The following is a 25,029-nucleotide window of genomic DNA, read 5'->3' as shown; positions in this document are numbered from 1 at the left end:
CATCAGCTACCACTCGATTGATCTCGCATTCAGACACACCATGATATCAAGTTGTATATTGAGGTTTTTTTAAGTGATGGTAATGGTTAAAGTGTGGAAATTCCCCATAGGGCATTTTACCTTGCCTTGCCAAGATAAGAGTGTATAAATGTATATGAATAAGCATATCAAATAATAAATGCAGCCGGTAGACTGAGAATGCAGTGGTCTTGAGATGGCTCTTTAAATGTTTAACTTTTCATAACTTGAAATTCCATCTTCAAAATGTAACACTTGTGGCATGAGATACTGAAAAACGTCTCCGGTAACAATTGTAACCTGGGTTCCCTGAGAGCGTTAACTTTAACATTGCGTCAGCTGACGCTGCGGGAACTCCTCCCTTCTCCACTTTAGTTGAAATCTTATAGGCTAACACCAGCTTGGAAGTATGCAAATACTGGCAGCATAAAATGCATGGGCGTGACATAGCCGTGGGGGTCCGCCCCGTCCACGTGGGAGAAGATGGCCTGGGTGGCAGCATGGATGCGCGCTGACTGAGGTGCAGACCACGACTTCACGGAGTCCTCGAAGCAGCCTGGTTCCGGCGGCCCGACTGGAAATACCAGGAATCCAGCTTACTCTTAGTAGGCTCGTCTGAAGCATTCCACGTCAAGTCCAGTTCCATGACAGCCTTGCCGAGGACCCTGGCGAGCTCCTCCTGGAGAACACATGGAGTCCTCATCCCCGGCAGCGGCAAAGTCCGCGACGGCGGGAGAGGGGCCGAAGCTCGCGTCCGCGAAAAGAACCGGGGAACGTGGCCTCGTCCCCGTAATAGCTAGAGCTGTAGCGGTGCGTCGATGACGCCAAAATTACGTCGACGTCATATTTTTTGCGTCGACGCTTCTTTATTTATTATCTATTTATTTTTTTGCACCATTCCCGGAGGTACAGCTCGCCACACACACACCGCCTGCCGTGTTATTCTGCCATGTTTTCTCCCTTTCTTTCCAAACCGCGACAAACGCCAGTCTCCTTTCTCTGCAGAATGCCACAAATCCGCTCAACCAATCACAGCGCACCATTCCACGCATTGTAAACAGTAACGGTGGCGCTCTGACACCCGGCATCCTAGTTTTCCTTATCTACTTTGCACTTTTTGATCAACAAACAAACAAAAAAAATAATACATTGATGAACCTGTGGTGGATTCTGCCGTAGGGAAGAAACGTAAGCCATCGAAATCTAATCATTTACGTGAGGAGATTAAGAAGATGAGGCACGCGGGAGGAAGAGAAATGCCGACTGATGCTTGTTCTCACACGACAGCGTCAAACTTCTGTCGAATGCTGACACGTTAACCCCAGGGGATCTTTTAAAAAACTTTCAATTCTTGTACTCAAAGTCAACGAAAACCGAGCAGGACCTAAGCCATTTTACAGCTGATCGCCGTCAAAAAAGAAGGTCGCCGTCGTTCAGAAGGTATTTCTAGCGATGGCTGATTGAATGTAGCCTATGTTTAGTCCAGATTAGTATTGACCGAGTTCAGAGGCTGTCATATGTGGATCAACTTACTTTGTTGTGTATTTTCAACAGTTTCAATGTGAAAAATAACTTTTATATTGATTCAATGGATTAACTGCATGAAAAAAAAAAGGATTTATCACATTTATACTATATTATTCAGAAGTAAACATTGTAGCTGACAGTGTGTTTATGTCAGAATGTTTATTTTTAAACCACAACCTTCTAAGTGCTTCTTTTACCAATATATTTAACATATCTTTTGCATTTCTCATCCAAACAACGTCAAACTTGGCACTGCACTTACTCGTGCCCAGACAGCTGTCGAGTTTGAAATCCATCGGAGTAACGGCTCGACAGAGATATGCGAATAACAGACAGGATAAATAATTGATGACATAATAGATGACATTATTCTACTCACCCTTCAACCATCGAACATTAAAAGGAAATTTAAAAGTGTAAAAGCAGCAACAAGGTACTTTCAACAGACCATGAATAAGCCCAAAAGCGCTATTCTTTCCACAGCAATAACAGACGGGTTAAATATCACTGTAGTAATATATCTATATTATGTAACATACGTTGCCTTAATCAAAAATGTTAATTAACTTTTCACTATTTCAAAGTGATATCCATCATTTCGACCGATAATACATTTAATTTACCTATTAAACAAACCAGGAAAGAGACATGAGGATTTGAAGAGAAAAACTAGAGATTCTTTGTGCATTCCAGTGAATTATTAGTGGGATATATCGTAAATTAAACCGGGAGAATAGACCACAAATGTGCAGTATATGTTGTTCTTTTTCATACTTATACAGCGGATTGCAAAGGGAAAAAACTAAATAATCATGAGGGAAAGAAAGCAGCGACTGAAAAGAGCTCTTGCCATAGATATTCTCGTTATAACGTCACGTTAAAATAAAAATGTTACGTTATTTTCATGATGTCTGAAAATAAAACATGAAGGGAAACTGACGGATCAGCTTTATTTGTAGGGCAACTTTATGATTTTAAATTATTTGTTTCAGTCTTTTTGAATGGAAGTCCGGAACACCCATTATTCAAAACACAGTAAGATCATCAGGAATAAGGTGGATAGAAGTATCAGGCAACAGATTAGGAGACTCTTATTTTCTAGACTGCTTCATAACCCTTCAGATGAGTCAGTCCTAGTCAGTCCTAACACCTGCAGGTGATTCGTCACAGGTTGTTTAACTGAATGTGAATGTGATGTCGACTCACTCCTGATGTGGTGCAGGTGCTCCTGTGCGGCGCGGATGGTTTTCTGCACCACCGTCGTCACCTGTAACTGCATGCTCTGCGGGTCACGGGTCAATAAGAGCCGGTGAAGCACGTTCAGCAGCTCCACAGCCAGCAGCTACAGCAAAACACAGTCACAAACACTTCAAAACACAAATCACAAACACTTCAAAACACAGTCACATACACTTCAAAACACAGTCACAAACAATTCACATTCGGTCAGTGGACTAAACATGTTTCTAGTCGGCTTAAGCCAAGACAATAATTCAATATCAAAATATATCGCAATACACTTTTTTCAATAAGATTTTTAAACACATTTCTGATATTTAAATATAATTAAAGCATTTGTCACTGGCTACGTTTACATGCAACCAAATAATCCATTAGTAATGGGATTGACGGCTCAGTTGGACTGAAAAGCCTTCATGTAAACACCTTAATCGATCCGATTGAGCTCAATCTCAATGAGACTTCGATCCAATTGAAAGGGGTGTTTATTCCTTTTCTAATCAGAGAACATGTGAACACTTGATCGGATTGGAAAACGAAACTGAAAGGACTGCGCATGTGCACTGACGTAGAAATAGCGTAATGACGTAGAAATAATAATAATAATAATAATAAATTGAATTTGTATAGCGCTTTTCACGAACTCAAAGTCGCTTTACAGGGCAAGACTGGAAGATGGTGAGGGACTCAGAGGTGCGGATCTCTTGGGGGAGGGAGTTCCAGAGCCTGGGAGCTGCCCTGGAGAAGGCTCTGTCCCCAAAACTGCGGAGGTTGGACTTGTGGATGCAGAGGAGACCGGCTGAGGTGGATCTGAGGGACCGCGAGGGTTGGTAGGGGGAGAGGAGGTCAGTGAGGTATGAGGGGGCCAGATGGTGAAGGGCTTTGTAGGTGAGGACCAGGATTTTGTAGGTGATCCGGTGGGAGATAGGAAGCCAGTGGAGTTGTTTTAGGACTGGAGTGATGTGGAGCCAGGATTTGGAGCGGGTAATGAGTCAGGCAGCTGCATTCTGGACCAGTTGGAGTCGTTTAATGTAGGTAGAGCTGATGCCAAGGAGTAGTGAGTTGCAGTAGTCCAGTCGGGAGGAGATGAAGGCATGAATGATTCTTTCAGTAGCGGGGGGTGTGAGAGAGGGTCTGATTTTGGCGATGTTGCGGAGATGAAAGAAGGAGGTTTTAATGACATGACGGATATGGGGCTCAAGGGAGAGGGTGGAATCAAAGATCACGGCAAGGTTGCGGGGCCTGGGGAGATGGGAAGACAATGGTGCCGTCGATGATGAGAGTGGGGTTATTGATTTTGCTGAGTGTAGATTTGGAGCCTATGAGGAGGAATTATTTTTTATCGCTGTTGTTGAAGTTGTGTTGCATCCAGGTTTTAATAGCTGACAGACAGGTGTTGATGTGGGAGAGGGGAGGATTGTGGGGGGATTTAGTGCTGAGGTAGATCTGGGTGTCATCGGTATAACAGTGGAAGTCCAGGTTGAAGTGGCGGAGTATCTGACCAAGGGGGAAGATGTAGATGATGAAGAGGAGGGGGCCGAGTACGGAGCCTTGGGGAACACCTTGGGTGACTGTGGCTGTGGCAGAAGTGTGGTTATGGAGAGAGATGAAGTGGGATCTATTGGAAAGGTAGGAGCAGAGCCAGCTGAGTGCAGTACCTTCGATACCGAGGTCTTTGAGTCTGGTGAGCAGGATTTTATGGCTCACGGTACCGAAGGCTGCACTCAGGTCGAGGAGAATAAGGATGTTGACGGAACCGGTGTCAGCGGATGTGAGGAGGTCGTTGAGGACTTTGAGGAGAGCGGTGTCTGTGCTGTGGAGGGGTCGAAAACCAGATTGGTTCAAACTGGTTATTGGCATGAAGATAGGATTGTAGTTGTGAGGCGACTATACGTTCCAGGGTTTTAGACAGAAATGGGAGGCCGGATATTGGGCGGTAGTTGTTGAGGGAGGAGGGATCCAGACCAGGTTTTTTAAGGATTGGGGTGACAGCGGCATTTTTGAAGGCAGAAGGGACAGTTCCAAGGGACAGTGAGGAGTTGAAGAGGTTAGTGAGGTAGGGGCATAAGACGGGGAGGCAGGACTTCAGGAGTGGAGTAGGGAGGGAGTCAAGGGAGCAGGTAGTGGGTTTAGAAGAGCTGATGAGTTTAGAGATTTCAGGAGGGGTGACCAAGTCAAACTGGGAGAGGAGGCAGTGTGGAGGAGGTGGAGGGAGGTCAGGAGGGATGGGGAGAAGAGGGGCCGTGGTAGGTGCTGGAGTAGATACTGGGAGGTCAGATACAGAGGATAGAGATTGGTGAATGATGCTGATTTTGTCAGCAAAAAAGTGGAGGAATGAATTGCAGAGATCCGGAGTAGAGGCATGCATGTACTACGGTGTGAAGTAAAACACATGAAGCAGATGCTGACCTGGTCCTCTGCGATGTGTGTGCGAGCGCTGGGCGAGTCCATCAGCGTGCAGAGCGCGTGCAAACACGACATCACATCCTCTATGGGCTCCTCGGCCCGAGGGAAACACAGGAACTCAATGCTGATGCCTGAAACAACGTGAGAAAACGCCACTTTACACACTGGGGGAGAAAATATGAAAAATCCAAAATGCATTTGCAGATAATTTACCCAAAAGAAGGTGCAATCTGTCCTTCACCAGATCATCAGCGTTTCTGCCGGGCGCAGGAGCTGCCGGTCCCGTGATGGCGGCGCTCTTGCTCTCGGTGGAGTCCTCAGCCGTGCCGAAGCCGGTGCTACTGAGCCACAGAGCCTCGGCGTGCAGGACCGATGCCCACGAGCTCCGGTAGTGAAGCCTGGCTGTGTCTATCGTCTCAGGAGTGTAAAACGCCCCTCCTGATCAACCAGAGATCAAGAGCAATACAGTGTTATCACAGGTTTACATGGAGCAAGTACAACAATAAAGGCCCATTCGAAAAGACCAGCACAACATCACTTTCATGCTGACTTTCAGACTATTTCTGTTCTTGAATGTGATCAGGTATTGAGTGAGGTGATGTATGTGTACCTTCGGGCGGCAGCTGGCTGGAGAACTCAGCAGGGAGAGTGAGCAGAGCATAATCCCTCAACACCGACAGCCACAGACGGCTCAGAGACGGCAGCTCCGGCTGAACTAACGTCATCAGGCTGTCTGGAGGAAGAACATCTCCTCCTCCTCCATCATCATCATCATCATCATCCTCAGCCTGAGGAGCAGCTCGCGCCGGCCCAGACTCACACTCCTGCTTTATCTTCATAGCCACCACAAACACCTGGAACCACATGATGGAATTTATTTGAACCCCGTAAAGCCTGACATATAAAATAATAGTCTGAATTATTTTTTTATTTTTTTTTTAAATGGAAATCATTGAACCTTCAGACAAAATCTAAAGTAAAACTTTGCATGTGTGTTTTTATCATATTCGATACATAGTGAGAATTTGGAGGAAAAAACGCCTCAGTTGCTGCAGATGCTGATATTTATATGGACAAATAGTAAGATGAAATTCTGATGTTTGTAATGTAAATTAGTGAGATCTTTATAGCAGTACAGCAGATACTTGCATAAAATGCATATAAATATCTTACATGTCTTAGTAAGATGATATTTAAATGCTTAGTTTTATGATCAAAGCTCTGTAGATTTAAAACATAATGCAGTGCCATACAATTATGTTTGAGAGATGAACAAATAACCCTTCCTCAAAAGCCTCATGATCTTAAATGTGATTCATGATTTTTCTATAAAATTATGTATGATAATCAAGTAAACAGAAGTTGCATCAGTCATCTTGAAATATTAACAATATAAAAGTAATTCGGTTACACTTTATTTTAAGGTCTCATATATTTCAGTGCTGAGTAATATTAAGTAACTACATGATTAGGATGTGGTTGAGGGTTAGTTGCATGTAATTATGCATAATTTACTGTTATTACTATGGTAAGTACATGTACAATTATGTAACAAGGACACTGTAAAATAAAGTGTTAACGTTATTTTTAATGTGATGACCAAAGACATTATTTGTTCATCCGTCTGAGATTCTGTTATTCTTACATTTACTTGATAAAAATCATTAAAGATTTGACTGCAAAAAGACATGTTTGAAGGACGTTTGTAAAATAATACTAAAAGACTTTTTCTTGCTGAAGTGTCTAAGCTATCCTTCAAACACAGCAGGACTGCAGGGTTTATCAGCTCCGGTCTTCACCTCGGCCCAGGCCTTCAGCACCGCCAGCTTCTCCATGGTGGTGGCGCTCTCGCTGTACAGCTGGCTGGAGGATCTGCCGGCCTGAAGCTTGTCCAGAGACGACACCAGCAGAGTGTGTACGCGCCGCAGGTCGTTCAGGTCACTGACCACGCCACTGCCTATCCACGCACTGCACACCTGCACACACAGGAGAGGGGAACGTGAAGAACACACACAGGTCTGTGTCAAACATGAACAACAATCACAGTTCTGTGTCAAACACTGAAGAACGCTCACAGGTGTGTGTCAAACATGAACAACGCTCACAGGTCTGTGTCAAACATGAACAACGCTCACAGGTGTGTGTCAAACACTGAAGAACACTCACAGGTCTGTGTCAAACATGAACAACGCTCACAGGTCTGTGTCAAACACTGAAGAATGCTCACAGGTGTGTGTCAAACATGAACAACGCTCACAGGTGTGTGTCAAACACTGAAGAACACTCACAGGTCTGTGTCAAACACTGAAGAACACTCACAGGTCTGTGTCAAACACTGAAGAACACTCACAGGTCTGTTAAAAACAGTCAAACACTGAAGAACACTCACAGGTCTGTGTCAAACACTGAAGAATGCTCACAGGTGTGTGTCAAACATGAACAACGCTCACAGGTGTGTGTCAAACACTGAAGAACACTCACAGGTCTGTGTCAAACATGAACAACGCTCACAGGTCTGTGTCAAACACTGAAGAACACTCACAGGTCTGTGTCAAACATGAACAACGCTCACAGGTGTGTGTCAAACATGAACAACGCTCACAGGTCTGTGTCAAACACTGAAGAACACTCACAGGTCTGTGTCAAACATGAACAACGCTCACAGGTGTGTGTCAAACATAAACAACGCTCACAGGTGTGTGTCAAACATAAACAACGCTCACAGGTGTGTGTCAAACATGAACAACGCTCACAGGTGTGTGTCAAACATAAACAACGCTCACAGGTGTGTGTCAAACACTGAAGAACACTCACAGGTCTGTGTCAAACATGAACAACGCTCACAGGTGTGTGTCAAACACTGAAGAACACTCACAGGTCTGTGTCAAACATGAACAACGCTCACAGGTGTGTGTCAAACATGAACAACGCTCACAGGTGTGTGTCAAACACTGAAGAACACTCACAGGTCTGTGTCAAACATGAACAACGCTCACAGGTGTGTGTCAAACATGAACAACGCTCACAGGTGTGTGTCAAACACTGAAGAACGCTCACATGTCTGTGTCAAACATGAACAACGCTCACAGGTGTGTGTCAAACATGAACAACGCTCACAGGTGTGTGTCAAACATAAACAACGCTCACAGGTGTGTGTCAAACATAAACAACGCTCACAGGTGTGTGTCAAACATGAACAACGCTCACAGGTGTGTGTCAAACATAAACAACGCTCACAGGTGTGTGTCAAACATGAACAACGCTCACAGGTGTGTGTCAAACACTGAAGAACACTCACAGGTCTGTGTCAAACACTGAAGAACACTCACAGGTCTGTGTCAAACACTGAAGAACACTCACAGGTCTGTGTCAAACACTGAAGAACACTCACAGGTCTGTGTCAAACACTGAAGAACACTCACAGGTCTGTGTCAAACACTGAAGAACACTCACAGGTCTGTTAAAAACAGTCAAACACTGAAGAACACTCACAGGTCTGTGTCAAACACTGAAGAACACTCACAGGTCTGTGTCAAACACTGAAGAACACTCACAGGTCTGTGTCAAACACTGAAGAACACTCACAGGTCTGTTAAAAACAGTCAAACACTGAAGAACGCTCACAGGTGTGTGTCAAACATGAACAACGCTCACAGGTGTGTGTCAAACACTGAAGAACACTCACAGGTCTGTGTCAAACATGAACAACGCTCACAGGTCTGTGTCAAACACTGAAGAACACTCACAGGTCTGTGTCAAACATGAACAACGCTCACAGGTGTGTGTCAAACATGAACAACGCTCACAGGTCTGTGTCAAACACTGAAGAACACTCACAGGTCTGTGTCAAACATGAACAACGCTCACAGGTGTGTGTCAAACATAAACAACGCTCACAGGTGTGTGTCAAACATAAACAACGCTCACAGGTGTGTGTCAAACATGAACAACGCTCACAGGTGTGTGTCAAACATAAACAACGCTCACAGGTCTGTGTCAAACACTGAAGAACACTCACAGGTCTGTGTCAAACATGAACAACGCTCACAGGTGTGTGTCAAACACTGAAGAACACTCACAGGTCTGTGTCAAACATGAACAACGCTCACAGGTGTGTGTCAAACATGAACAACGCTCACAGGTGTGTGTCAAACACTGAAGAACACTCACAGGTCTGTGTCAAACATGAACAACGCTCACAGGTGTGTGTCAAACATGAACAACGCTCACAGGTGTGTGTCAAACACTGAAGAACGCTCACATGTCTGTGTCAAACATGAACAACGCTCACAGGTGTGTGTCAAACATGAACAACGCTCACAGGTGTGTGTCAAACATAAACAACGCTCACAGGTGTGTGTCAAACATAAACAACGCTCACAGGTGTGTGTCAAACATGAACAACGCTCACAGGTGTGTGTCAAACATAAACAACGCTCACAGGTGTGTGTCAAACATGAACAACGCTCACAGGTGTGTGTCAAACATGAACAACGCTCACAGGTGTGTGTCAAACATAAACAACGCTCACAGGTGTGTGTCAAACATGAACAACGCTCACAGGTGTGTGTCAAACATAAACAACGCTCACAGGTGTGTGTCAAACATGAACAACGCTCACAGGTGTGTGTCAAACACTGAAGAACACTCACAGGTCTGTGTCAAACATAAACAACGCTCACAGGTGTGTGTCAAACATAAACAACGCTCACAGGTGTGTGTCAAACATAAACAACGCTCACAGGTGTGTGTCAAACATAAACAACGCTCACAGGTGTGTGTCAAACATAAACAACGCTCACAGGTGTGTGTCAAACATAAACAACGCTCACAGGTGTGTGTCAAACATGAACAACGCTCACAGGTGTGTGTCAAACACTGAAGAACACTCACAGGTCTGTCAAAAACAGTCAAACACTGAAGAACACTCAAAGGTATTATTTCTGTATTATTAATTTTAAGGCCAGACAAGTAGTTTGTTGAGGGTTGGTTTGTAGGGAAGGACTACACGCCTGCGCACATATATTCAAGCGCGCATACCTATAGACTAAACTCGTAATACACATGTACACGCCACCAGCGTTCTCACTGGTTCGCGTTTTTGAAGTTTGCGCAGAAAGAACTTAAGAGTTTTCTGTTAGAACGGTGTTGTGTTAGCGGCCCTTAAGTTAATAACTAATGATCGTTGCGACGGAAGTGAATCAATCAAACTAACTTTAGCTGGACAATAACTTTATTCTAGAGCTGCTGTAAAGCCAAAACACTTTACTTTAATTTCCTATTATCTCTGTAAAGCTGCTTTGGAACAATCTACATTGTTAAAAGCGCTATATAAATGAAGATGACTTGACAGGTCTGTGTCAAACATGAAGAACACTCACAGTTCTGAAAAGCAAAAGGAAAACACTGAAAAGCATCATAAGACTGGTGCTCTTCGTGTGTCCGTCACATGAACGAAGTTTATTTTTTTATTTCAATGAAATTAATGTACTACATTTTAGTTCGATAATGTTTGTATTTATTTAATATTTAGTATTTTTAGGAGGTTTTATGGTACTAAATTATATTTACGCTGTATTTATAATCCATTTATTCACTTTTTGAGCATAGTAAATCTTGAACGCTTTAGAGCAACAGACTGAAGTTTGATCTCTTTTCATCGACGACACTTGGCAGATTATTGCTGAAGTGAAAAAAGTGAACTTTCTGAAAGTTACAGAATTTTACGTTTATTGTTGTGAAAAATTTGCAAAAATACAATTTTTATATTTTTATATTAAATATATATTTTAAAAATCATGTTTTACTCTAAAACTGCAAGAAAATCAAGGCCATAAATCTAAACAAGTTGTGTTCCAAATTTGAGCTTGATATCTCAAGTTCAGTGAGATGTAGTTCGGCTGCAGTACCAAACGCTTCCACTAGAGGAAACTCGTCTCCATTCATTTACAATGCGCTCATGTTTGACGGCGAGGAGCTCAAGTGTGACAATTTTTTACAGGACCATTTAACCTTTTTAAATCATGTCCATGATCTTTTTGAGTGTTCACACAGCAAGTGCCAAAACATTTACCAAGTTTCGTACCATTCTGATGAAGAAAACAATAAAAAAACAAAACAATATTTTAGGTAAAAAATGTCCAGCGAGCACCAGCGGGTTCAGACTGGCGTGTGTGTGTCGAAGAGCACCAGCGGGTTCAGACTGGCGTGTGTGTGCGCAGTGTGAGGCTCACCTGGCGTGTGTGTGTGCAGTGTGAGGCTCACCTGGCAGGCTTTAGCAGTGATGTCTGAAGGTGTGTCCGGGGAAAAGGCTGGTCGGAGCGCGGCACCAACCTGAACACAACATCACAACATCAGGACACGGGTTTGATCAATCCTGGGTGACAGTGATCATGCAACATTTGAATGTGTCACATGACTGAACTAACGTTGGCCTGATACTGCTCCAGGATCACATGACCAGGGAATTCGGGCTCCGGCACCGCTGCGAACTTCTTGATGATGTCCTCGAGCGCCTGCAGTCCTGCCATGCGCAGCTGGTTGCTGTGGTCCGTCGCTGCCATGAACGCCATGCGGATCAGATCACACAAGTGCAGCACCAGGAAGTCCCCTGCGGAAGACACAACACTGGAGTCTGGAGGACTGGACATAATCCAAGATGTTGAAAATGAACAAAGACATTAGCTTTTACTGTTTCAAGCCCAATCTGTAATTCCTGAAGACACAGAGGGGCTGATAGTGCTTAAGACGTGTGGCCATCGGGGTCTTCTAATGGTCACAGCTTTAGTGCGGTGGGGGAAGTTATTTTCTGATTGGTCAGTTTGAACATCTCACGTTTGGGTTTCAGTCACATGGTCAAGTAAGGGATAAAAGAAGATTGTAACTGTTGCTCTGTCTCTTTGATTCTCTGGCTCCCATTCTTGGGGCTCTCTTTCTTTACCTCCTCTTTTCCTTGTCTCTCCCTCTCTATCTATCTCTCAGGTAACATTTTACATATAAGTTATCATTATACATCTATTTTGTAACTATTGTAAGTGTAACCATAACCACATTTTGTCATTAAACCTTTTCAAATACTAATGATGTGCAAACTAGTTTTGATTCAGTATTGACTTTGAAGTGCTACCTATTGCAATACAATATCGTCACACTACAGCAACGCTCTCCCACATATTCAGCTCTTGTAACTGCGCTTATTTCTGTCGTTGGTATAAGTAGCAGTGGGTGGAAATATACAAGAAGTGTGCAGTTTTCTACCATCTTGCTGACGTTTCTTTAGTCATTCGGCAGTCTTGCAGCCTGAACCCCTGCAGGAAATCCAGCCTTACAAGTCATTTCCTAAATTACTTCGTTTCATATCAAGTAGAACCAAATCAAGATCAACCAAAAATAAAAAAGGCTGTAAATCTCCATTTCTTCTGTTCAGACGCGAGTAAAAACAGGAACACACTGGAGAGCCGCTTTATAGTAGAAACTGAAGCTGTAATTCTGACTGAAAGAGACACTGACACTGTTTTTCATGTTTAATACTATAAATCTGCTGCTTTAAATCAATCTATTGTATAAAGTGCTGTATGAGTAAACGTGACGTGACTGTAGATCTGAATCTCAGAGCTGGAACCAACATCTCCACATCACTATGATCAGATGCTTTCTGAACTGCTGTTTTCTCATTGTTATTGTGTGTTTATTCTGTTACTGAGAGGAAAGAGCAGCTCATATTTACATATTGATCTAAATGTTCGCTAACAGAGATGTGGGCGGAGTCAGGATGTTCCCTAACAGAATTGTGGGCGGAGTCAGGATGTTCGCTAACAGAATTGTGGGCGGAGTCATGATGATCAGTAACAGTTTATTAGGCAAAGGTATTTCAAATTTAGTTTTACCCATAAGGAAAGAACGAAGAAGAACTGTGCCGTGAGTATATCGAGACCTTAAAACGTTTACCTTCAGGGTTTTTGGTCTTGGCGACCCGTGCAGCTGCCAGGTCGAAGTGGGCCTTGTCTGCATTCTCACACAGATGGATGATCCGGCACAGGCAGTCGGCAGCGAACACTCGCGTGACCCAGCGCGGCGCCACGGACGGCTTGGCCTTCTCATCCTGACCCAGAGACGTGAACATGATGTCATCATCCATCTCATCCTTCTTCTCAGAGTCGTCGTCCTCCTCCTTCCGCCGGCTTTGAGACGCAACAGTCCCACCGACCTCTGCAACAACAACACCATATGAGGACGACCAACGGATCCAAGAGTCTATGAGCTGGGTTAACAGTGCACTGTTCATCTCTTTACACAAGCACACTGTAGTTTCTCTGATTATTAGGAAAATGTAAAAAGTTTTGTGGTGACCTTAGAAATGGCAGTTTTGAAGACCTTATGGGAAGCAGCAAGACAGAACCAGACAATCCTACATATATAGAAAAATGAGCACTGCTTCTAACACCGTAATGCTCACGACCAAAATTGGGTTTGGATATTGTACGATATAAGTTGAACGCACCTCAGTATAAATACAGTATCTTAGGCTGGCCAAAAACTTGAAGATTCTACAGTCCCCCTGTAGTCAATCATTTTATACATATTTAAGGGGTTTTTTTCCTTGAAAAAATGTGTTCATGCCTTATAATATCTTGAATGTCACTCGACACCCTCGCCTCATTTAGTATGCACAGTTCTATGAATATGCAAATGAGCCCCGCCTTCACTCACTCAGCTCAGAGATCCACTGGTTGACGATCACACGTTGATCTGATTGGTTACAAGGTAGTTTGTGACGTCAGAAACAACAAGCCGGAAGTGCCATCCATAATTCAAAACACAGGATCAAGATCGTCAGGAATAAGGTCGTTAGCCGAAACTTTTCAAGTTTTGAAAATGTATGTTATGTGCTGTTGTTGTATTGTTTGTTGAGCCTTTGTCTAAAGACAAATTTCTACCCCTGTAGGGATAGACAATATGGTTTTGAATTGAATTGAACTTGGCAGCCACAAACATGCCATGAAAGTGGATTGAGAAAGAAGATCACCCGTTTACTTCTTTCTCCTTTGTTTAAAAAACCTCACGCAAGGAGAACCAGCTGACGACGTCGATCGTCCTCCATTTGTTATTCCTGTCAGGTCACGTTTGATCTCGGGAAATCATGCGTTCTGCAGGTAAAAACTTTATTACGCTTTCGTTAATTATCGCACAGCCCTAGTCCATAAAGTTACCTTACCTTACATTACTCAGTACTTGCTTAGCTAATTACACTAAGTGCCTGTACTACTGCAACCATGATGATGATGATTATTATTAACAATATTTTGAGTGACTCTTTGAATGAAAATTTTTTGATTACCGATATCTTAGAGAGCAGGGTGGCCGATATAAATGACATTAGACCATTTAAAGCACATGACTCTGTTTTCATTGTGTTCACCTTCTGTTTGCTCGTTTTCAGTTTCCCATGTGTTTCTTTGATTCATCTCATTCACCTGGTCCTTGTTAATTAACTCATTATGAGATGAATATGACAGTGGTAAACTGGATATAACACAGCATAGTTGGAAATGTTCAGATGCTGGCGTTCTTAGTTCTGTCAAAATAAAAGCTGCTTCTGACTCTAATCGGCCAAACAGAAAACAATATCGGCTAATGTCGAACTATTATTGAACGGAACAGAATCAACACTAAACTGACTTGAGATGAATAATTACATATTCATTCCCATATTTATTTATCTATCACCCAAAAGTCAGTACTAGCTTTCCTACATTGTTCATAGGCTTGCCGCCTTCATGTTACAGCTAATGCTGTGAGATCATGTGTGTTTGATCTTAAACACAAAATAGCCTGATCCTGTTTGATCAAGGCATGCCACTGTTCTGACCTGTACAATATTCAGCATTCATTTTTCATATCAAAATCCTGTCTATTCATTGTATGTATCTGAAAGGTTGAGAAGTCCAAAAGGAAGTCCTTATGGAAACTGTAGGCCTTCCCATATTTCAGACATGTTCTTGTTATCCTACCCTGCAGAATCCTAGAGGAATGCAAACCCTGTACTGGTTACCTTCACCCAGTTAGTGTGTGTTTGTCACCTGTAGTCGCTGCCAGCACATCTTTGCAGAGTTTGAGCCAGTGAGGAAGTTTCCCCACAGCCAGAGACGAGAGCATGTGACCCAATGTGTCGTGAATGTCCGAGCACAACTTCCGATCCGTCTCCCGGTCCAGCATCCCGAACAGAACACCTTCCAGCCCAGTCTCTGTGATGTTCAGATCTGGAAGAGCAATGACACGGTCACAGAAATACAAACCGTTTCTAAAAAAAGAATCTACTGACACTCGTAGCGTATCGACTGATTAACGTGGAAAAGATGCTTTTTATTGCATTGCAGAGCTATATAACATATGCAAGGCTAAACCGGCGAAATGAAAGTCTCAAAATCCATTTTTTTTTCTCCATTTTCTCAAAATCCACAAAATTTGTGGATCAGGTCAGGTGACACGCGCGCATTCATTGACTCGTTTCGAGTCGATCCTATTTGATTCATTTGGATTTTGAGACTTTCATTTCGCCGGTTTAGCCTTGCACGATACACACACACACACACACACAGCTGTCTGAGAAAACCTGCTACCACTAGATGGCATTAGTCTGCTAAAACAGACAACGGCACCGTGATCAAGCGCTAAAGAAAGTGATTTTCAAGTACACAACTTATTAATAAAACAGCTTACCTTGCGCAGACAAGCAGAAACATATGAACTCAAAAACAACCAACTAAACTAACTTCATCCCACACAGAACAGCCCATGGCAGAGTTTGTTGCGCTGGGACTGGAGCAGATAAATGCAGTGAATGTGACGGAGAACGTGACGTACTGATGGTGGAGTTGTCTTTGGCGTCCCCAGCCCTCCTGGCGAGACTCATGGCGTATTCACACACCTCAGGAGCCTCTCGCTGAGCCAGCTGACGGAGACACGCCACAGCGGCCCGCCGTAACAGCAGGTGAGAGCTGCAGAGATGCACCTGCACACACACACACACACACACACACACACACACACACACGTCACTCACTGGTACCGAACTATAGACTGTGCAAAAATCACATGTGCTCTCCATACACTCATTTCTGCACATTTAAAGGAGCAGTTCACTTCAGAATTAGTGATCACAGAACATCACTTCAAGATATTCATGTCTTTCTTTCTTCAGTCGAAAAGAAATGAAGGTTTTTGAGTAAATCATCCCAGGATGTTTCTCCATATAGTGTCTTCAATGGGGTCCAACGGGTCGAAGGTCCAGATGTGAGTTTCAGTGCAGCTTCAAAGTCTCGACACGATCCAGCCGAGGAATAAGAGTCTTATCTAGACAAACCAGCGCTCACTTTTTTTCTAAAAACATAAACATTTATATACTTTTAACAACAAATGCTGGTCTTGCACTAGCTGTGATGCGACACACATTACGTCATCAGGTTGAAAGGTCATGACATGACGTAGGAGGAAGAACCGATCTAGTGTTTACAAAGCGAATGGGCAAAGACGAAGTCAAACGCCATATACAAAAAAAAATCAAAGGTAAAACGACGATGTCGGATGATTTTGAAGTTGGAGAAGAAAATTAGAGTTTTTCGCCCTACTCTACATTTCTGAACCGGAACACGCGTGACCTTTCAACCTGATTTACATAATGTGTGTCACATCACAGCTAGTGCAAGACCAGCATTTGTGGTTAAAAGTATATAAATGTTTATGTTTTTAGAAAAAAAGTGAGCGCTGGTTTGTCTAGATAAGACTCGGCTGGATCGTGTCGAGACTTTGAAGCTGCACTGAAACTCACATTTGGACCTTCAACCCGTTGGACCCCATTGAAGTCACTATATGGAGAAACATCGTGGGATGATTTACTCAAAAACCTTAATTCTTTTCGACTAAAGAAAGAAAGACATGAATATCATGTATGAGGTGGGAGAGAGTAAATAATCAGGAAGTTTTAATTCTGAAGTAAACTACTCCTCAAATATTCAGGTTTGTGTAGATGCTGAATGTAAATGTGGAGGTGTATCTGAGTATCTGTGTTACACAGAGGCAGGGCACGAGGCTGGACAGGTTGACGTGTCGCGGCGCGAACATATGCAGCTGCTGGAGACACGAGATGGCCGCCGCCTGCACCAGAGAGTCCGAGTGATCCTGCATGATGGCACAGCCCACCAGACACGACGAGCGGATCGTCGACACGCTGCTGCCGTTACCTGCGGGATAACCAGAGTGAGGAGTGAGCCAGGGCTAGAGATGCAGACATGTGATTCACTAGCTGGACATGTGGCCAATCATTTGTGAATTATTATCTAGCGCAGGGTTTCTCAAACTCGGTCCAGGAGGGCCGCTGTCCTGCACAGTATAGCTCCAACCCTGATCAAACACACCTGAGCAAGCTGATCAATGCCTTCAGGATCACTAGAAACTCACAGCTAGGTGTGTTTGATCAGGGTTGGAGCCAAAACTGTGCAGGACAGTGGCCCTCCAGGACCGAGTTAGAGGAACCCTGTTCTAGCGGATTTAACAACACATCCAAAGTGCACATCTCCTGTTATGAATGGGAAAGGAAATCAGCGTTCTGTTAAATATATTGAGCAGTAGATGATGAGCGACAGACTAGATAAACCAATAGAAATTGTAAACAGAATTCACTAAGAGATTTGTGGGCGGAGTCGTGACGTTTACTACAGAATTTTGGGGGCGGAGTCATGATGGGAGTCGTGATGTTTGCTAAAAGAATTATGGGCGGAGTCATGATGAGAGTCGTGATGTTTGCTAACAGAATTATGGGCGGAGTCATGATGAGAGTCGTGATGTTTGCTAACAGAATTATGGGCGGAGTCAAGATGAGAGTCGTGATGTTTGCTAACAGAATTATGGGCGGAGTCATGATGTTTGCTAAAAGAATTATGGGCGGAGTCATGATGAGAGTCGTGATGTTTGCTAACAGAATTATGGGCGGAGTCATGATGTTTGCTAAAAGAATTATGGGCGGAGTCATGATGAGAGTCGTGATGTTTGCTAACAGAATTATGGGTGGAGTCATGATGAGAGTCGTGATGTTTGCTAACAGAATTATGGGCGGAGTCGTGATATTTGCTAAAAGAATTATGGGCGGAGTCATGATGAGAGTCGTGATGTTTGCTAACAGAATTATGGGTGGAGTCATGATGTTTGCTAAAAGAATTATGGGCGGAGTCATGATGAGAGTCGTGATGTTTGCTAACAGAATTATGGGCGGAGTCGTGATATTTGCTAAAAGAATTATGGGCGGAGTCATGAGAGTCGTGATGTTTGCTAACAGAATTATGGGTGGAGTCGTGATATTTGCTAAAAGAATTATAGGCGGAGTCATGATGAGAGTCGTGATGTTTGCTAACAGAATTATGGGTGGAGTCATGATGTTTGCTAACAGAATTATGGGCGGAGTCGTGATGTCTGCTAACAGAATATCACTGCAAAGGTATTTCAAAACTTATTTTTTACCCCTAAGCGAAGAAAGAAAAATAACTTTGCCGTGAGTATACTGGAGAAACACTGACATGTTTCAAACGCAAATGCTATAACTGTATACCCTGTAGTTCTGGTCCGACGGTGGTGATGAGCGCCCCGAGACAGCGGCCCAGACACTGATGCACCTCTGTGTGTGAGGGCGGCACCGTGAGCAGCAGCGTCAGCACCAGAGACAGCGTGGGCTCCACATAGCCCCGGTACATCGGCCCGCTGGAGTCCACGATCAGAGCCAGAGAGTGCAGCGCCCACGTCTGAAACACCACAGCAGCTCATCAGCAGGGGTACTCTGACTATTACTATATTGCGTTACTCCCTTAAAAAGTAACTAATTGCGTTACCGCTCAAACAAACAAACCTTTCAGCTGCTGTTATTCTGGATAATTTGTTTATGGTTTAACTGAATCATCGAAGGTCAGAAGCAAGTACATTGGTCAAAGTGAGATTAAATGCATAAAAATTATTTAATTTAACATATTTTTAGTTATTGGAGGTTTGAATAGTATTCTGATTCTGTATTTCACAGATTTTATTCATTGTGAGGAATATTTAATCTTTTTTTGTGAAAGTGAGATGAGTAAATGCTCACATTTAGTCTAGAACTACAATAACCATCATGTTTACACACACACACACACACACACTGCCTCTGCACTTCGATTTGTCATGAGGACAGGAGAGCTGTCAGTCAATTAATGGGAAAACAAAATAACTAGCATTACTTATTTCAGAAAGTAACATGTTTTGTAGTAAATTTGAAAAGTAATGTGTTACTTTGCTAGTTACTTGAATAAGTAATCTGATTACGTAACTCAAGTTATTTGTAACGAGTTACACAACACTGCTCATCAGAGCCGCACTCAACCAGAAGCATAAGCTCCACTCACCTGGACCTCGTGACACGTGGCGTCTTGAGCTAAGGCTAGCAGGATGCTAACGCTAGTCTTGAGGTGCTGGCCCGACCCGATGCCGCCCACATAACGGTGCAGACATCCTAACGCCAGAGAGTGACCCGTCCTGGACACCACATCACGCGCAGACTTCAGCCTGAGTAGAGGAGCAGACACAGAACAACACAAACATGAGGAAACAACATACAAACAAACAAACAAACGTATGGAACAGCAGAAGTACAGTGGTGACCCCGCTTCCCTCTGTAAGCAAAGCCGCTGCGCTTATAAACACTACTTTATTAGGCATCATGATGAAGATGAAAAGATAAGAAAAGATATAACAAAAAGATAACTAGGGAATCACCAAAACGCAAGAACCACTCTGATTTATTACATTTAGTGTAAGTGGTAATCTGTAGTTGATAAATATAAATAATGTATAATTAATTGACGGGTACAAGGTTGCGCTGTTGAGGCTCTCGAGAAGAAATCAAAAAAAGAGTAGCACACACAAAGAAACTCATTTACATACTGCGGTAAAAAAAAATATAAATATAAAAATATAAATGTTTATTTTTACAACATAATACAGTTAAGCAGCATCACACGACCAGCTGTTTTCCTGAATACCATCACGACTGAACATGTGGCACTGATTTCAAACGACAATTCAATGAACAAGTACTTAAAATTAAATCACTTACATTTAGACGCAATATTGACAAATTCTTGTTCAGCAGCGAAAATAGATCCAATCAAAGATCACAGCAGAACCCTATAGACGCACACTCAACCGTGTTTTAATCACTGAATGATTCAGCCGTTTGAACGAATCGTTTGAATCAATGACTCACTCATTAAGGCGGTCACCTGCCGCCACCTACTGGTGGTTTAGATTCGTGTTTAAAAGAATCATTCTTTCCAACATTTCTAAATAATAATAATTAAGCAATCTCATAACATTATTTAATGCAGTTGTAATTTGTCAGTGTAAAAGATTTGATTGGTAACAGCCAATCAGTCTAATTTAATCTATTGATCAAATTTAAGAATTTGACATGAAAGATGATGAAAGCATACGTTTAATAAGATGAGGGGATAAAAACCTTTACCTTCTCGAGGTAAATATCACAAATAAGCTAATTTAAATATGTAAAAGCTGATTGAACACCAAATGGGAATATTGCTTCAGAATAAATTATATTTAAACAAAGATCCTATTTTTTGAACGACCAATTTACTTGTCCGAAAGAACAAAAGCCCAGCATGCAGTGCTCGCGTTCATTTAAATCATAGCCTTCTGAAGTTTAATAATCGTTATTACCTCCAAATTTAAGACCTCTAGAAATGATAATTAAGACTTTTCTTACACCATTTCAGATATTCAAGACTTTTTATGACCTTAAATTGGATCAAACTACATGTAAGACTTTTTAAGGAGCCTGTATCAATTTGAATTGGACGAGCTACTCAAGGAATGTTGTATTCCGCTGTGGTATCGGCATCGCTGCTGAAGTTGTGCATACTTGTCGAAGCTGTGCTGTGCCATCCGGGCGATGAAGGACGCTTCTCCGACGACTTGTGCCATGCGTCCCAGAGCCTCGCCCGCCGCGCAGCGCAGGATTGGGTTTGGGTTGTCCAACGCACCCATCACCAGCGCCAGAGCCGACTTACGCACCTCTTCTGGACCCAGACTGCTCTTGTTCTCAGCCAGACCCTGCACAAACACACACAAGCCCATCAACAATCATCATTACTACTCTTAAACTACTCTACTGTAGGTTTATGAACTACGCAACACTTCTGAGACCTTGAGAGCGCTCAGCACTGCAGTGAATATGTTTAGCTGGACGGCCTGTTGACGGACTCCTTTAGCTTGTTTAATGCATTCGGCAAAGTGATCCAGCATTTGCAACCTGGAATAGACAACAGAACATGAGATAAATCCCAAGCAATGCTGTGAAACGAGAGGAACGGTAATGCTACGATCTCATCCGACCAAGACATTGTGTCTTTATTAGCAACAAAATCACAGCCTAGCAGAACATACGCTACCGTTCAAAAGCATGTTTTTAAAAGAGTCTCTTCTGCTCATCAAGGCTACATTTATTTTATCACAAATACTGTAGAAACAGTGAAATATTATCATCATGCAAATCAGCTGTTGTGAATTATTATAATGTGAATATATAGTAAAGTGTAATTTATTCCTGTGATCAAAGCTGAATTTTCAGCATCATTACTCCAGTCTTCAGTGTCACATGATCCTTTAGAAATCATTCTAATATGATTTGCTATTTTTTTCTTAGGATTCTTTGATGAATAGAAAGTTCAAAAGAATGGCATTTATTTGAAATATAATCTTTTGCAACATTATTAATGTCATTACTGTCACTTTTGATCAATTTAATGTGACCTTGATTAAGATTATTAATTTCTTTTTAAAATAATCTTACTGACTACAAACTTTTGAATGGTAGTGTGTCTGATCTTTAATATACAGCTAGACTTACTAATATATATATATATATATATATATAAAACACTTTACCCAAAATGTCACATGAAATACAGAAAGAAAGAGAAAGTAAAACTGTCATAGGACAAAAACTAAGAAATCTGGCGCTATTACTTTTAAGATTTCAAGAGTTTTTGTAAACTAATGTGTGTCAGCAGCTTGCCTCACCTCCATTACCTATGATAATATAATTTTTCTGCTTACATTATGACTCGCCCTAAATCAGCACATGGATCTAGTGAATTGTTTCAAAGATTTGATAGTAAAAAAACTAGTGTTGGGCAACGATTAATCGTGATTAATCGCATCCAAAATAAAAGTTTGTGTTTCCATATGTGTGTGTACTGTGTGTAATTATTTTGTGTATATACATGCAAATATTTCTTAAATATATACATGCATATGCGTGCATTTATACATACAAAATAATTACACATATATTATGTAAACGCAAACTTTTATTTTGGATGCGATTAATCGTTGCCCAGCACTATAAAGAATGAATCAATAATTCTACTCAGGGTTGACATACAGTGTGAGCAAAGTAAATGAAAGCACCAAACCCTATAGTAAGTACATGTAGTTAATTATTATTACTCAGTACTTAAATATATAATTACACTGTAACAATGACACCTTAAAATAAAGGGTTACAGTTTATTTTAAGGTGTCATCGTTACATTGTAATTATATATTTAAGTACTGAGTAAGAATAATTAACTACATGTACTTACCATAGGGTTAGGGTAGGATTGGGATTTGGTTGAGGGTTAGTTGCACGTAATTATGCATAATTTACTGTTATTACAATGGTAAGTACATGTAACATATGACACTGTACAAAGAAAGACACTGTAAAATAAAGTGTAACCGCACAGTTAAAGTTAACTAATCGTTAACACACTCCAAGTATACTGAATTATTCTGGTTGCAGGAACACTTAGCATCCCCCCCCACCCCTTCCTCACACACACTCACACACACACACTCACACACTCACACACTCACACACTCACACACTCACACACTCACACACTCACACTCTCACACAGTGAAAGAACGCACCTGTGTTTGAAGGAGACGTGAGGAAACACGACCCCGAACAGGGCGACGGAAGCGTCGATCACGGACACGCCGAGCGGGAGTGGACCGGGCACGGCCTCGCCCACAGGAACACGCAGGTATATGGAGGACGGGTCATGTTCCAGCGCGCCGCTGCCCGACGCACTGTTCGGCTGAAGCTGAGGGACAAACACACCAGGGGAATCCATTAGAAACTGTGTAGGATCCGCTAAAAGTGTACGTGCGCCCGAAATATATATATCTTATATATATTATTTATAATATCTTATGTCATTTTTCTCATCTAGTAAATGCATCTTGATTTAAGAATTGTTAGATATTTGGACTGGAAACAAGACAAAAAGCCTGAGTAAAGGCCAATTTATACTTCTGCGTCGGGTGCGCGTAGAAGGTACGGCGTAGCATACGCATTGACGTGTACCATACGTCGTACCCTTCGCCGTACCCTGACGCGCACCTCCTCAAAAATTTAACTACGCGTCGCGGCGACGCGGACCGCAAGATCTGTGATTGGTCGGCTGGATAGCATCGCGTTTCCTCCTACCCATTTCCAGAATGATCTTCTGCACTCTGCACCGCCCGCCCGCCATTTTTAAATTCCGAAGATCAGTGAAGAGCCATGGAAATAGACCAAGTGACCGAGAGATTGCTTGAAGAAGTGCGGAAATACAGCCATCTGTATGACTCCTTCAGTCGCCATTGCTCGTAGAAACCTAAACTCAAAACAGCCGCGAGGAATGTAAACACAGTGGAACATTAAAACCCATCCGCGCCAACTAGCGTTTCGGCGGCGTCACCTACCTGCGTAGCCTACGACGTACACTACGGCGTACACTCGACGCAGAAGTATAAATTGGCCTTAAGAGAAGCATTTTTTGCAGTGAAGGAAACTGGTTTCTGCATCTCACCTGATCCTCGATGGACTTGTGATCGGTTTCCTGAAGCCAGGAGCCCATCAGCACACTGTCGTCGTAATGGCACAGCGAGCGCAGCAGAGACGTGGTGGTGTTGGCGGAGTTATCTGTGAGCGTGAACTCGGCCACCAGCTCGCGCAGGAGAGCGTTAAAGCTGCCTTCGTAAGTCTTGGGCGGCAGCAGAGCCAGTATATCGTAGAGTCGCAGGCGAACCATGGCAGCGCTGGCCTTCAGGTGAGCTCCGTGAACCTTGATCACTGCAGGAACACTGTGACACAAATTTACACTCAAACACACTGTACTGTGGAAAATATAATCAAGTCATTTATCAGTCCTCACTCAAACATAACAAAAATACAGCCTGAAGATACAAAAATCACAGCCAGTCAGAACAAATTTGATATTTAAGGTACAGTGGGGTCTGTGAGATTTGTTAATGCTTTTAAAGAGGCTCTTCTGCTCACCAAGGCTGCATTTATTTGATCAAAAAGACAGTAAAAACTGAAATATGATTACAATTTAAGAGCTGTTTTCTATGTGAATATATAGTAAAGTATAATTTATTCCTGAATTTTCAGCATCATTACTCCAGTCTTCAGTGTCACATGATCCTTCAGAAATCATTCTAATATGATGATTTGATGCTCAAGAAACAGTTATGATTACATGTGGGCGGAGTCTCTCTGCAAGCACACTGCACTCGCAACCAAATCAATCATAAATCACAGCCAATCAGAAGAGTGTGTGGGCGGAGTCTCTGCAATGCTCAATGTTGAAAACTGTTGTGCTTCTACAGATTTGTCTGGAAATGGTCATACATTTTTATTTTTCAGGATTCTTTGAATATTCAAGAGAACATCATTTATTTGAAATAGAATCTTTTGTGACATTATAA

At 42.5% G+C, this 25,029-nt stretch overlaps 1 protein-coding gene across 7 annotated transcripts in view; it reads right to left on the bottom strand.

Moving 5' to 3' along the window:
• The window catches only part of heatr5b (HEAT repeat containing 5B), a 54,787-nt gene that overhangs the window by 6,042 nt on the left and 23,716 nt on the right, over positions 1-25,029 (bottom strand). For all 7 annotated transcript variants that reach the window (XR_014201542.1, XR_014201543.1, XM_082153734.1 and 4 more), the window contains exons 14-30: positions 24,129-24,402; positions 23,203-23,378; positions 21,430-21,535; positions 21,146-21,336; positions 19,614-19,773; positions 18,791-18,980; positions 17,260-17,429; positions 16,054-16,201; positions 15,270-15,449; positions 13,138-13,398; positions 11,619-11,800; positions 11,455-11,523; positions 6,990-7,166; positions 5,801-6,044; positions 5,404-5,628; positions 5,194-5,321; positions 2,752-2,887 (exon numbers count right to left, since the gene is read on the bottom strand). Coding sequence is in view for 5 of the 7 variants with exons in the window: in XM_082153734.1 (XP_082009860.1) it covers positions 2,752-2,887; positions 5,194-5,321; positions 5,404-5,628; positions 5,801-6,044; positions 6,990-7,166; positions 11,455-11,523; positions 11,619-11,800; positions 13,138-13,398; positions 15,270-15,449; positions 16,054-16,201; positions 17,260-17,429; positions 18,791-18,980; positions 19,614-19,773; positions 21,146-21,336; positions 21,430-21,535; positions 23,203-23,378; positions 24,129-24,402 (3,017 nt within the window). In the remaining 2 variants the exon portion in view is untranslated. The remainder of the gene's footprint in view (positions 1-2,751; positions 2,888-5,193; positions 5,322-5,403; positions 5,629-5,800; positions 6,045-6,989; positions 7,167-11,454; positions 11,524-11,618; positions 11,801-13,137; positions 13,399-15,269; positions 15,450-16,053; positions 16,202-17,259; positions 17,430-18,790; positions 18,981-19,613; positions 19,774-21,145; positions 21,337-21,429; positions 21,536-23,202; positions 23,379-24,128; positions 24,403-25,029) is intronic.

The sequence above is a fragment of the Leuciscus leuciscus genome, assembly GCF_965113295.1.
Source record: "Leuciscus leuciscus genome assembly, chromosome: 22".
NCBI classification, from domain to species: domain Eukaryota; kingdom Metazoa; phylum Chordata; class Actinopteri; order Cypriniformes; family Leuciscidae; genus Leuciscus; species Leuciscus leuciscus.
This window is presented reverse-complemented; position numbering and strand designations above follow the sequence as displayed.